The sequence below is a fragment of the Danio aesculapii genome, chromosome 16 (genome assembly GCF_903798145.1).
Source record: "Danio aesculapii chromosome 16, fDanAes4.1, whole genome shotgun sequence".
Taxonomy (NCBI): domain Eukaryota; kingdom Metazoa; phylum Chordata; class Actinopteri; order Cypriniformes; family Danionidae; genus Danio; species Danio aesculapii.
Genome location: NC_079450.1, coordinates 31167269 through 31182563, shown reverse-complemented (window position 1 = coordinate 31182563; position 15295 = coordinate 31167269). Strand labels below are relative to the sequence as shown.

General features: G+C 33.4%; 1 protein-coding gene across 1 annotated transcript; it reads right to left on the bottom strand.

Moving 5' to 3' along the window:
* Window positions 1–3820: 3820 nt before the first annotated feature.
* si:dkey-79d12.5 (maternal B9.15 protein) lies at window positions 3821–14429 on the bottom strand. The gene is made up of 5 exons (XM_056475426.1): window positions 14303–14429; window positions 10606–10786; window positions 8362–8499; window positions 7921–8218; window positions 3821–5172 (listed from the first exon to the last, which is right to left on the bottom strand). The coding sequence occupies exons 2-5, from the start codon at window positions 10776–10778 to the stop codon at window positions 4978–4980; spliced, it is 804 nt and encodes a 267-aa protein (XP_056331401.1). The 5' UTR covers window positions 10779–10786; window positions 14303–14429; the 3' UTR covers window positions 3821–4977.
* Between the last annotated feature and the right edge of the window lie 866 nt (window positions 14430–15295).

Below are 15295 nucleotides of genomic sequence, written 5' to 3'. Positions count from 1 at the left end.
TTAACAACAAAATCGACAGCAGCTTTGCGTAACAAAAACACTTTAAAAAAATAACATTAACATTACCTGTCTACAAGAAATACTTCAGCCATGGTGTCATCCTTCCTCCAGCGTGCAAAAGTAACTCCAATACTCATTCAGGATTTTAAAAAGTTTTGATTTTGATTGAGCATTTGTTTTTACCGCTGTCACTCGTGTCAAGCACATCAGGAATCTGCGTGAACGGGTGCGAAGTTGTTCAAATCTCCATTTGCTGACAGACAGTTTGGCCTATTTATCAGAATTATGGGAATTATCTGCCTGACAATATTTAATTGGATGCCTTAGTCTTATGCCTTACCCAGAATATAAAAATACAAATAAATACAATTAGATCATTTATTTTAATCATTCATTAATTCATTTTCTACCGCTTTCCCGGGGTCGGGTCGCGGGGCAGCAGTCTTAGGAGAGAACCACAGACCTCCCTCTCCCCAGACACATCCTCTAGCTTCAACCAACACACCAAATTTTTCTGAAGACAATCACCTACTGCACCTTTAATAATAAGATAATTCATTCATTCTGTCATTTTCTTGTCGGCTTAGTCCTTTTATTAATCTGGGTTGGCCACAGCGGAATGAACCGCCAACTTATCCAGCATTTGTTTTACGCAGTGGATGCCCATCCAGCTGCAACCCATCACTGGGAAACATCCATACACACTCATACATTGCAGTCAATTTTAGCATACCAAATTCACCTATACCGTATGTCTTTGGACATGTGGGGGAAACCGGAGCACCCGGAGAAAATCCACGCGAACACGGGGAGAACATGCAAACTCTACACTGAAATGCCAACTGACCCAGCCGAAGCTTGAACCAGCAACCTTCTTACTGTGAGGCAAATGTGCTACCCACTGCGCCACCGCATCGCCCTGATAAGATAATAATCGGCATTATTTTAAGCAATATATTTTGAAAACTTTTGCTGGGGGATTATGAGCTGATTAAAAGATTATCATAAAAATCTCTAATTAACTTGAATAAACTATTTTACAAACAAAAACAAAACTAAATATTTGAAGACACAAATATGCAACTGATGGTAGCTTTATTCATAGAATAAAGATAATAGAAAATAAACAACATAGGAAATATTTACTCCTATTTTTTAACACTTTATCGCGATTTATCAAAATGAAAATATGGTTACCAAAATGATTAAGAAAAAGATTAAAACACACACAGATGGAATCTAAATGTACAATGTAAATGATTTTAAAATTCCATAATAAATATGTTTTAACAGTGCTGTACAGAATGCCTTTATGTCTTAGCATGGGGGTCCATCATTCAAAGATCTAGACCCCACAAAGATCTACATTACCTGTAATCATTGACTACCCAATGCTATAGACTTAACAATTATTTCATGTTCACAGCACTTCATGTATTCGTGTTTTTAAATTGGGATTAAACTTCTTTTTTAACACAAAACATAAAAAACACAATTCATTTAATAGCATAGTGTAGTTATTTTAAACCTGCACTTGATATTTGAAAGAAGTTGAAAATAAGAGACCCTTGTCCTGCTGGACCACCTGGAAAACAAAACATTAAACCATCATGAACTCAAGAGGGACAGGAAGTCAGAAACTATACAAGCCTGGCCACAAGGTCTGTTGTCATCTCCTTTTCGTTTACAATCTCCCTCCTTCAACCCCAAGCAGAATCTATTTCTATACTGAAATCCATGCCTGTCTTCCTCTAGGAATGACGTAATGACCTTGGGCCAAGTGACGCACTTGTCCCGTGTGGATCCTTCCGCCAGGGCATCCTGTAGACCACAACTTACAACAACCATCCCAATAAATGTTTAAATCCAACTCAGTCCATAAGCTTTTGAGGAGTACCACATCCAGCTGAAGCTTCCACCATACTGTACATTTGGCCTGATTTAAGATGACTGAAGATCTCAGAAGGTATCCCAAAAGTGTAAAACCTACTCATTAAATCACCTAAAAGTGATTACAAATCTTAAGGTTTTTTTGTTCTTCTGTTGATCAAATGGTATTTAGAAGAATGTTTGTAGCCATCAACATCTATAACTATACTAAAATACTACAAAAATTGGTGGCTACCAACACTCTGAATTTGAAACAGAAACAGAAAAAGAGGAAAATGATGACAGAATTTCCATTTTTCAGAGTTCCAGGAATGTTTTGGAGATCCAATATTCTTTAGGCTCTCTTTCTTCAAGGTCATCAAGATTAGCTGACTTTATGGAAAGATTTAATAAGAAGCATTAAAGTTTAAAAGTCAGAATTAGTTTATTTTAGTCAGCGAAGAATTCTAAAAAAAAATAAATAAATAAAAAAAAAAATAATAATAATAAATAAATAAATAAATAAAAAATAAATAAATAAAAATCACAAAATGTGATTAATTCAGGAATCAAATAAATGTGGTGGGTGAAAAAATATTTCTACAAACATTTTTTTAAAAGCTGTCATTGTTTTATTAAGAAAATACATATTTGAACATAGTCATGAAAAAAAGATCTCATAGCTCTTTTGCTGAAGCAGGAGCCATATTTACAGTGACTGCATAACAAAACATTTCAAAATACACTAAACGGAAGCATTTATAAATACACAGTTGAAAACTGAGCAAAAGGCAGTAAAAGTGGTAATTTTCACATCCAAAAACTGCACACAATTAATTTATATAACAATGCGCATAAACCAAAAGTACAGTTCCAGTGTTGAAATTCAATATGCTATATTGTACATAAGTCATTACTGTATAAAAATTAAATACATCTACAAAATGTAGATTATTAAAACAATTTGTTGGAATTCATGAAAGCACCAGTGAGATGAGGACACTATAACCCAGAGATGCCCAAACTAGGGCCTGGGGGCCAAAGTTTGCCCATGGTAACCTTTGATTTGGCCCGCCATTCAATCTGAGAGGGAGAATGATGGGGATGGTTTAGAGCATAGATACCCAAAGTAGGGCCCGTGGACCAAAGTTGGCCCATATAACCTTTGATTTTGCCCACCATCCCATAGAGAATGATAGAGGGTTGGGGCAATGCCTTTAATAGAGATTGTCATTTCTAATTTGACGTAGAGATGGGCAATATTGCAATTTATTACAACACCTGCAATTAATAAACCAACAACCACATTAATAAAACTATATGCTTCATAGCAAAACTTCTTATCAAAGTTATTTATAGATATTGACAATGGTGTTCTGTCAATAAATACTGATACCGATTTTATCCCCCAGCCCTAATTTAACGTAACCCTTTTTGTTTGTTTGTTTTATTGCTGAGCTACAAAAAAGCAAACTGAAATGAAATGTTTAATTTAAATGTAAATAAATCTGAGTTTTTAAAATGTAAATACCATCACAACAAATAGAGGACTAAGCAGAAGACATTGGCAAGCAAATCAAGGCAAAAACTAGTGTAACTCCATTCCTTTATTAATGTTTTTACTATAATAAGTTCATTATAAAAATGTAAAAAAAATAATAAAAAATTATATATATATATATATATATATATATATATATATATATATATATATATATATATACTGTATTAGTTAATATAAATCAACGCTTTCCTTTGGCCCACTAGCCTCAATCAAGTTTGGATTTTGGCCCTTCATAAGAAAAAGTTTGGGCACCCCTGGTTTAGCGATTGCCATTTCAAATTTCATTTGCCCTTTTATTTGTTTGTTATATTGTTAAGCTACAAAAAGCTATCTGCAATTAAATGTTTCAATTCAAGTGATGTCATTTAATCTGACTTAATTTAAAATCTACACTGTCACCTGACAGATAGAGGCAAAGGCAGATTCTGCTTGCCTGGTGTCTTCAGCGTTGAACTCCATTGTGTTAAAAATGTAAATGTTCATGATTTTATTGCAATAAGTTATAATTAAAGTTATACTGCATTAGCTAATACAATTTAAAGTAAAGATTTCTATTTATTTTTCAATATTATGAAATTAATTATGAAATTACCCATAGCAACTTTAATGTAAAATAGTTTGGTATATTTATCTTCAGGGATATTTGTTTTTTGGACCTTCATATGAAAAAGTTTGGGCATCCCTGCTATAAACTGTTACATGCAGTTTTCAGAAAACTGACACCAGCAAGGTCAGAAAAAAAAATATTATGTACAATCAAAACATGAAAGATGATGAAATGTATAAATATGGCTTTTGGCAATGTGTGCTACCACCTAGTGGTATTTAAATAAATTACAATAAAACAACCATTACATTAAAAAAGGCAAATATGTGCATAGAATAGCATAAATAGTTTTTAAAAGGCATGTTATTATTAATGCAGTCCCCTCTAAATATTGAGCAGATACGATTATCCTTAAAATGAAAGGGTGAATTATATTTCACATAGTCAGGAATTGAATCTACAGGCAGCAATTAATTCCAAACCTCTCCCAAACATCTTTGGCTTCAGTGCGAGTTGATTTATGTATAGAAATATTAGAAAATGCTTGGTGTTTGCTGAGGTACAGCTGGTAATATTTGAAAAAATGTGTTTTTACATTCTATTCTATTGCATGAAAACTCTCAAAGGTCATATGAATAAAATGTTAGTAAAGCATCTTCACAAGCAGGTGTAAAAGCTGCAATTTCCAAAAAATAAATAAAAGTAAAAAATTCAAGTATGCAGCGATCTAACTTTGGCCAAAGATTAAATAACCGAGTGTTTTGTGCATGAGCAGATTGACTACGTCGCTTGACTAAAGAAAGCCTAAATAATGATCGAATACGTTAAAAGCAAAAGGCGTATTAAAATATATATAAATGTTACACAGTTGGTATGCTTGACATATATCTCAAGTTCATTATGATAAGCTATAAAGTTCCCTGCAGTGGCAGATAGGTCTCACATTATTCAGAAACGCCGACATACTAGGTGTATGTGTTAATTGCTTTAGAGCTTTTTACCCTTTCACCGTCCCCCAGGTTTGCAGGGCAGCGTGAGGCACAATGAACTGAGGAGCTGTTTTGGGCACAACATAGTATGCAAACAGTGGAGAAGGTGCCGGTGCACAGACGGTGGTGAAGAACATGCCTCTCTTTTTCTTGTAGTGGGGCCACATCGGTGCAGGGTTATAGAAGTACTGTGGGCCAGGGATCTGTTTGTGACAGAAAATATTTCACAATGTCAGTTTAATGACTCGCACTTGTCCTTTCATGTGTTTTTTTTATAAGATATCCTTCTGATTTCTTAAACCTCCTCCATTTACACAGGGCAAACTAAATTGGGCCTTTCATATTATTTATGACACAATATGCAAATATATAATGTCATTTGAAATTCACATCACTGGAAGCAACAGATCGTTCAATAAATCAATTCTGCATCTATTCTGCGATTTTCAAACTGCATTGCTGTCCCAGGGTTTCTGCACATTTTATGAGGATACATTTAAAACTAAAGAAACTTAACGGGAAAACAATACAGCAATATGTTAAGAACTACACAATGTCTATAAAGAAGGACGTGAGCGGTTTTATTTATAGCATCATTTCAAAGTATAAAAGTATATTTTTTATTAATTTAGGCTAGAATACCTATGATTCAACCACTCTGATCAGCACTGTATTTCTCTATATACCTCTGAGACAGTGCTGTCAAATCTGTTGCTATAAATACAAACTCTTCATGTGCTCCCTAGACATCATATGTAGGGACGTAACGATTCACCACGAGTCAGCTGAAAATCTATTCATATATGTGACGATTGAACTTTAAATACAGTACCGATAAGATTAAGTAAATTGTTAAATGAAGTGTGGTTTATTTTAAAACAGCAACAATTTTATGTATTCCAGCCTAAATGTCTGTTTCAAACCCACCAAAAAGTCTAATTGTAGGCTATACTAAATATTATTATTTTACAATTGTAAACCTAGTGCATTTTAAAATGCGTTTCACTTCTTGTCCTTGCTTTATCCATCAAAATAATAATCATTTTACGTTTTAATCAATTATGGCCTTTGATTTTTTTTTTTTTAAATGTAGAGAGAGAATGTTAATGAAAGTCTATGGCCCAATCCCAATTCTACCCCTTAGCCCTTACCCCTTGTTTTGTGCATTCAGTGAAGGGGTAGGGGTGTCCTAATTCTCTTTAGAGTGAAGGCGTAGGGCTAAGGGAAAGGGCTATATACCCCTTGGAGCGGAGATTTTTCAGGACCACACTCAAAACCAAGGGGTAAGAAAATTTCCCAGAATACACCAGCCACAACAGCAGCATAGCTGCATCCGGAAGTAAGGACATCCAGAAATTAGTATTTTTTTCCCACTATTACTAATTTTTACAACAAACAAGCATATGTTTTAATACATTCATAAATGCGTATGTGTTTTACCATTATACTTTTTTTAAAAAAAATGCTAAAATTCAAACCACTAAATTTCGCTATCTATAATCCCTAATAATAACTCCTGTACAGCAGTCCCACAACATTCTGTCAAAATTCGAATACCCAGTCAGAAAAGTCTAGTGCCTGGGATTGACCTTTTTACAGTATCTGGTACAATGTTAATGTTGTTTTCGTGTGTTTACGTAGATGAATATGGCCATGGTGTAATAGCACAATCCAGTTCCGATTTTATTGCCACATTATCAGAATCAGAAAGAGCTTTATTGCTAGGTATGTTCACACATACTAGGAATTTGTTTTCGTGACAGAGCTTCTACAGCGAAACAGAATGACAAAGACAGGACAAAAAACAGATAATAAATATATTTTAAAAATAGAAGCAAGTAGTGACTGCAGATATACAAATTTAAAGTGTATGTACAGGTATGGTACTATATGCAACGTTAGATGTGCAGCTGTTATGTGCAAATTGGCATGTAAAGTGTGTTGTTAAATAAGTGTATAATAAGTGTATGGCAAGTAGTGATGTTTGTTTCATAATCATTATCATCAAGTGTTCATGAGATGCATTGCCTGAGGGAAGAAACTGTTTCTGTGTTGGGCTGTTCTGGTGCGCAGTGCTCTGTAGCGTCGACCAGAACAGTTTAAAGAGGCCGTGTGCTGGGTCTGAGAGGTCCAGAGTGATTTTGACTGCCCTTCTGCTCGCTCTGGATAAGTACAGTTCTTGGAGAGTAGGGAGGGTTGTACCAGTGTTGTACCAGTTTTTTCATCAGCAGGGGACATTGTAAATGCTCAAGGATCTCAGCTTATGCCAGAAAACATATAATACTGATATTTCTTTAAAAAAATGTAAAATCCCAGCACAGTCAAAGTTTAGTTTGTTTATATTAAAGAGTCTTCTTTAGTTTGTATAATTCACTTTTTATTTGGATTTTGTTTAAAATTTCCATTTTAATTATTGCAGAAAATACTTTTATTTTGTAAAAAAAAAAAAAAAAAAAAGTGCAGCATTTGAGAAAAAATGAAAGGGCTTTTGTTCACTTTAAATTTATCTCAAATAATTTTGTTTAAAAAGAATCATGACTAAATCGTGAATCGTATTGAATCGTGTGTCAGGTGAATCATTACATACCTAATTATCTGTAGTAAAAATTATTCACATGTACAGACAGACAGACAGACAGACAGACAGACAGACAGACAGACAGACAGACAGACAGACAGACAGACAGACAGACAGATAGATAGATAGATAGATAGATAGATAGATAGATAGATAGATAGATAGATAGATAGATAGATAGATAGATAGACTTGGCCACACAATCTTCCAGTTTCGTTTTATCAATTCAAATTCGAAGCAGTTTCATAGTAAATTTGATATTATTTATCAGGTTTATACTTTGTGCAAAAATGCCTTTTTATGATGTTAAATACAATAATAAATCAGTGCAGTTTTCTAAAGTAAACATGATGCAATGCATGATGGTATTTACCTGAGATGGAGGAAACTTGCGTCTTCCTTTTGGCTCCCTTGTTTTTGATTTTGCTGTAAGAAGTGTTCTCTCCGCTGTCCTCTCAGGCACTTTTCTCAATTTGTCCTCTTTCACCTCCTCTTCTGTATCACTTGAGACCGCTGAGCCGCAGTCAGATGAGCTCGCCGAGTGATAGTCGGATGTATCCAGACTCACAGAATCCACTTGGCTAAGAGTGTCATTATTATTCGAGTCCTTTTCTTCATCCTCCACTTTATCAAAATGAGCCACTGTGAAATATCTGCCGTTCTCTCCAGACCTGTGGAAACATACGAATGCAAGTCATTGCTTTGAGTGATAAGAGCTCACTTCAGGGATAGTCGATTCTAAAAAGGTCTGTAGGAACCATCCTTTGCTTAATAAATGAAAAGACTTTTAATTAAATTTCGATTTAGAACTTACCGAACACAGACCTCCATGGGGTCGATCCACATTGTGATTTCACGAGGTAAGCCCAACTCATTTGGCTTTAAGCCGCTCTCCATGCAGGCTTTTGATACGGATTCATCACAGGGATGGCTAGCATTTATTCTGATGCATCTGAGGAATCAATGAAATAAATTCATGTTGTAAATGATTGCTTTGTATGTTTGTCAAAGTCATAGACAATCATTTTCACCCAAACAAATGGAACCATTGCTTCACTTGATGTGCACCTGATCACTTTAGATGCATTTACTACTGTTTGCATATAACATACGTACTATTATTCTTTTTTGTTTAAAGAAAATATTTTATTCAGCAGCAATACCATAAATTGTCAGTGCTGTTATGAACTTTCTAATAATCAAAGCGTTTTTAGTAAAAAAGAATTTGTTTGTGTAAATATTACTTTAAAAATAAATGACATTTAACAAATACATTAATTTAGAAACTGCGTTAAGTATCACTGAGTAGAAACTATTGTACTGTGCTCAGCATAATTGAGTACACCCCCTTTTGAAAATGAATATTTTTCTCAGTAAATATGGGTAATATATACTGGTGCATTTAAACAAAACAGATTTATTAAACAGATATATTTATTAAAATAATATTTTAGTCACAGAACATCTTTAGAAATGGAAAGATAATACTATTAAATTCATGCAAAATATTGAAAAAAATGTTTACAACCTACAAAATTAAAAAAATTGTATATTTTTTTTTGTTTCTCTTGATTTTTGCTATTTTTGAAAATTTTATGTTATATTTTTACCTAACATATAAATTTGGGTTACTAATCTTTGAACCATTATTGTAAGCAGTGGCGGATTTAGGCATGGGCAATATGGGCAATCGCCCAGGGCAGCATCTTGCTGGGGTAGGCATGGGTAGGTGGCGCAAAAAAAAAGTGTCCCATTAAATGCTTTGAGATAAGATTTATTTTATGCAAGTGTATTAATTTAGAGTGGTTATCCCAGAATAAAGACATTAGGGGCTATTCACATTTGGCGTTTTTTTGCACATGCAAGTTTGTTATACTCTATGTGCAACCGAAACAACGCTGGTGAAAACAAATTGACGGATGTGCGCAGAAAGCCATTCTTGATCCTGGTTGTTTACATGCACGCCGATATGCAAGTCGACAAAACTGAAATTTATATTATATGATGATGACTAAGCTATTGACTATAGCATGGCTATGAAGCACAAAGGAGGAATAATGAGTCAGGAAGGTAACTAAGACTTCATAACATTAACTCTCGGCCATGAGTCGGGTCTAAGACAACAAATTCTATATATTCTATAAATTCTATAAAATATATTTTATAGTATTCTATAGAACTGTCATAATTAATATTCATGCAAAAATCTTAGAATATTACTCCAGTTGTTGTTTACTTTATATTGTTTTTCAGTTACATTTAAGATAGATTTCGGTTTATTTATAAAAATAATAATAATAATAAACAAATTGTTATATTTATTGAAAATAAATAAATATATTTAAATGTATTTATAATAATTATTTTAAGTGTATTTATTTAAAATATATATTTAAATTTTTTTAAATATATAGAAAGTCAACCACATAGTGTCTTATTTTCTTGAGGGATGGGGAGGGGGTATGTTTGGGGTGGTTGCACCCAGGGTGCCATTTAAACTATAAGCGCCACCGATTGCAAGTTATTTTGTTAGATTAGCTCCAGATTTGGCTTCAGTACTGATTAAACTACTGTATATGCACAAATATAATATTGTAAAGCATCCTATAGAAAATATTAATTTAAATGAGAGATTTGTGGGGGGTGTACTCATATATGCTGAGCACTGTACCTTTTATTAATGCTTTAATAAATGCTTTTTTTTCTTTTTTGGGTGTTTAGGGATTTTTATTAGTTTATGTCTAAATTCTTTTACTTTTAGTTGTTTTAAATGTAATTGTGATAACATTTCACATCATAACTTTTTATATTTTCTGTAAATGCAGTTTTGGTGAGCATAAATGATATATTTCAAAAACCTTTTTAAATAATCTTACCAACCCCAAACTTTTGTGCATTAGTGAATTGATACTGGCAAAGTTAATTAATCTACTGTTTGATTAACATTAAATTGATAAGTGCATTACAATTCAAAACAAAAACAGATTTCAATACATACACTACCTCTTCTATAAAAACACTACACTATGTTTTACCAGATGAGTAAATCCTCATGTACCTGTATGCCTGCCCTTTGCTGGGGTTGTCTGGATACCAGTGGCCTGTGAACTTTTCCAGCAGAAGCTCTTGCAATTTAGAAGCAAAAAGTTTGGCTTTAATTTGATCCACACCTCCTCGCTGCACTGCCAAACCTTTCAGAAAGTTCACCCCAGCTCTCACTTCCCTCTTCATTCTCAGCACTGGAAAAGAAAAACAAAACTGAAATTCCTCCTTGGAGCTTTTTATTACAATCATAAACCACAAAGTCAGGACATCCGATTGAACCTGATGGGTATGCTCAGTAGAATTTTACTAAGTTTAAAATGAGGTGGAACTGAAAAACAAGAGCCATGAAATAACGTTCTCTTTTTTGGTTCAAATAAAAAAATACCAATCACATTAGGTTCCCCCGACCCCGCTAAAAACAATAACACGTCAAATCTGAAACAACCAAAAACCCCTACACATGTGTAGGTTATCTGTATTAGCATCTGGTAATACTTCCCCAGCACTGTTTTCTCTTTTGTCACTTGTTATTTAGCTCTATCACATGTGAAGACTTGTTGTACTGAGAGAATGGCGGAGATATAATTTGCATTAAATGCAAATAAGATACAAATATAGAAAACGTGTGGCTCCTGTCCCACACAGCATATTGCCAAGTAAGGTTTACAGTTGCAAATTCAGATTGATTTGCAAATAGACATGCATCCTTTAGACGTAAGATCATGCATCAATGTAAATATGTATTATAATAGATAACGCTACAATCCTGATCAAGATTTAGCATTGGCAACCTTTTATGAATTGCAGGATTTTATTTATTCAAGAGATCCGAATGGATTGTTTATTCATAATGAAAATGTACTCACTGTAAAAAGCAATTTAGTACTTTAAAAAGTTAGAATATCCACTGCCTAAAAGTTGATTTTACTTAAAAAGTGAGTAAACTCATTGTAGCTTGAAACTGTTAAGTTAAGTTTTTTGGTTACACTTTACAAGAAGTAATTATAAGTAAATAAATAATTCATACAGTGTTTGTTCATGTTAGTTAACGTTATTTAAGTTGTTCATTGTTGGTTCATGTTAACCCACAGAGGATTAAATCAGGGGTTCTCAATTGTTTAAGCCCGCGACGCTTAAAATTACAATGCCAGTGACTCATGACCCCCAATATCCTCCGGAGTGGTTATAAATATATAAACCTAGCACACAAAGACGCACACACCAATAAGCCCAAGTCTATTCATCATTTAATTTTAAAGACAACCACTCAGAGACCATCCTCCATGTTCAGTTGTGGCCTGTATTTATTTTTGATGTACGTGAGTGCCGTAAAGGTGTCAGAAAATTTAATCTGGTGCCATAAAATCAATGTTCTGTGTCTTTAATATAAAGTAATCACCAGAGTTCGCAAAATTAATTAATTAATTAAAAAAGCCATCGAAATGCTGATTGCTTTTTATTTGCATGTTGTTTTGTTTAATGTAATTATTAATGACAGTTTTTTTTTCTTCTGTAGGTTATGGATAAATTAAGGTAATTGTAGTAGTTTAATAAAAATGAATTTGATTTTTGGAAATCACCAAGCGACCCCCTCTCATTGTCCCGCAACCCCCACTTTTGGGAACCACTGCATTAACTAATGTTAACAAGCAAGAAGTTGGATATTATTAATGCATAAGTAAATATTGAACTATGATTTATAAATGCTGTACAAGTATTGTTCATAATTAGTTCATGTTAGAAAATACATTATCTAATAAAACCCTATTGTAAAGTGTGACCCTAAATTTTATATTTATGCACATAGTTAACTAAAAGATTTCAAGACAACAGGTTTATTCACTTTTTAAAGTAAACAAAATCACTTTAGAAGCCAATAAGTAAAGCCAATGAATCACTTTTTACAGTGCACTATTTACTCATTCTCAAAACCTTTATGAGCTTCTTTTTTCTGTTGAACGTTAAAAGATATTTTGAAAAATGTTGAAAATTGATAGCCATTGAGATTCATGGGAAAGCAAATACTATGGAAGTCAATTCCTAAATTACCTATTAGAAACGAAGGTGCGCCATTTGAAAAGTTCCCACCGTGACAGTTTTGTACCATTATTCCTGAGAGTACATGGTAATGTGCAAATATGTTCAGTTCCATTAACACAAACATGAATATATTATGTTTAATTAGTACTTTTATTCTTCAATTAACAGCTGTTTAATTACACATTTGGTTTTATCTTGTGAAACAAGATAGTCTATTACAATAATATAATAATAATTGAATTTTTAATATATAATAATTTAATTTAAATAAATAAACACACAAACAAACAAACAAACAAACAGAATAGAATCTTTATATAATACTTATTAAGTAAAAATGAGCAATTATCTGCCAGTCTAGGCATGCTGGCTGAGGTTGTTGTATTATGCAACCTTTGAGCAACACACTGCGAGTTTACTCATACGTTAGTCAGAATGCTGATCTGAGTGACACAATAATAAGTCTATTTTACAATGTTCAAAGAGCTCAAACAGAGCTCGGAATCAGATTAAATCTGCTTTCCACCTACATGCCTAACTCTTGGGTCAGTTGTGACAGAGTCTGCAAACTGCTAAGTAAAGCAGAATGGCATGCTTAAATGTCAAGTGTGTGGCTTGAGATGGGCTGGAAAGCAGCTGCTGACTCATATGTATAATGCGAGTATTGAGCAGGTCAACAGGTGCTGCTGAGGGTTTTGTACAGGGCTAGGCTATGACAACTGCGGTGTGATTTAATGTCTAACATCATATTTAGATATTAAAAAGAGGCTGCGCTTGAGGCAGGCTAACATGACAGCTGACTAGTTTCTAAACCCGAACGTTTGAGGAAAACAATCAAACGAACTTAGAATTATAGTTGGGCTAAATATCAGATTTTCTTTTCAGAAACAGAAATAAAAATGAAAAATCAATAAAATAATAATGAAATGCCAATCAATATTACACAAAAATAACATAAAAATAATATAAATAATAAATAAAAACGGTGACTTACGACATTTTTACAATAATAAAACAATGATTCTTTACATCGTCTAGGAAGACATGATATAATGTCTAAATTTAAAGCAACACTTCTTTCTAAATATTTTACATACAGTAAATCACACGTTATAAAAGTGTTATTTCAGTGCGCTCATATCTGACTGCTTGCATTCATCCATCTACTTTCTTAAACGTGTCACAGAACATAGCCTATAGTATTGTAATGATCTACTCTTTAGTTACAGTCTATTAAAATCAACAAGTGCTTTAAAATATAAACCTATGGTCCATTTACTGCATAAAGAACAAAAAAGCGCATCTAACATTCAGTCACGTGCTACACGAGCGCCACATGCAACGGTCTTTTTTTACAAAGAGGTTAAGAAAGTCCAGCGTTGGAAATTCCCCAGAAAGCCGAAAACTCTAAAACTATATATATATATATATATATATATATATATATATATATATATATATATATATATATATATATATATATATATATATATATAAAATACTATTTATAAATATATACGAACAGTATCTAACACTATTGATAGTTATATTTTGATACTTAACACTGCCCACATCATATTAATGTTTTGACAATATTAATTTCCTAACCTCTAGAAAACAAACAAAAAGTGTACAATTCTTTATCGTTGCTGGATAATGTAACTCCTTACCGATATAAGTTGAATCCAAAGCGGCTGGATGTGTTTCTTTGTGTTTAGCTATACTTCCTCAAAACTGTTAGGTCCAAACAGGATGATACCCTGAGTTAACGCGTTGTTTCCTTGTTGTAGTTCGCCAGTGCTCTATGGAAGGCCATTGGGGCCAAAACGTCTGCAACAAACGCGTTTACACGTTATTACGTGTTAACACGTAATTTTCGCGTTAACACGCAATTACGCGTTAACACGTAGGTACGTGTTAACACGTGGTTTACGTGTTAACACGCAATTTACGTGTTAACACGTTTTTTTTTTAAACTAGTGTCATTTTTAAAGCACTATCCTTTAATAATTTCTCCAACCTGCTCATTTTAAAATGTATAATGTCATTTCACTTAAATCACAATAAATGATTTGGAGTCAATGAACTGTAGTAGATATTTTGTATAATGAAAGGCTAAACATCTTCTGCAATGATATGTTTGATGGCCGGGGACATTATAATTCTTGTCATTCAGCTGCTGAGATTTCTTTGAAAATGTGTCCAGAGAAATCAGTATGAGCTTTATTTGACAAGTGTGGGCAATCACACTAGAAATGTATGTGTTTTTTCAGGAGCACAGGATACATACAAATCAACACAAGGACACAGAATGACATAAGTGGATATAAAATAAACAATAAAACATTTTGGTTACAAAAATCATAAACAGTAAGGGTTGTGTATATGTATGACCATAAAAAATAAACAGGTAACAACTGATCTAATAATTAAGATCTATAGAGATAAAGATGTGTAGAGATCTGAAGGTTGGTCAGGTGCACAGCAATAATCCTCTCCGCTGTCCTGACAGTCCGCTGCAGTCTTCTTATTTCTGATTTGGTGGCTGATCCGAACCAGACAGTAATTGAAGTTTTGTCAGATGAAGTGGCGGCAGATTGTGCATTCTCATACTATATGTAACAGGTCATTAATTACTAAACACATAAATGATTTAATGCAGA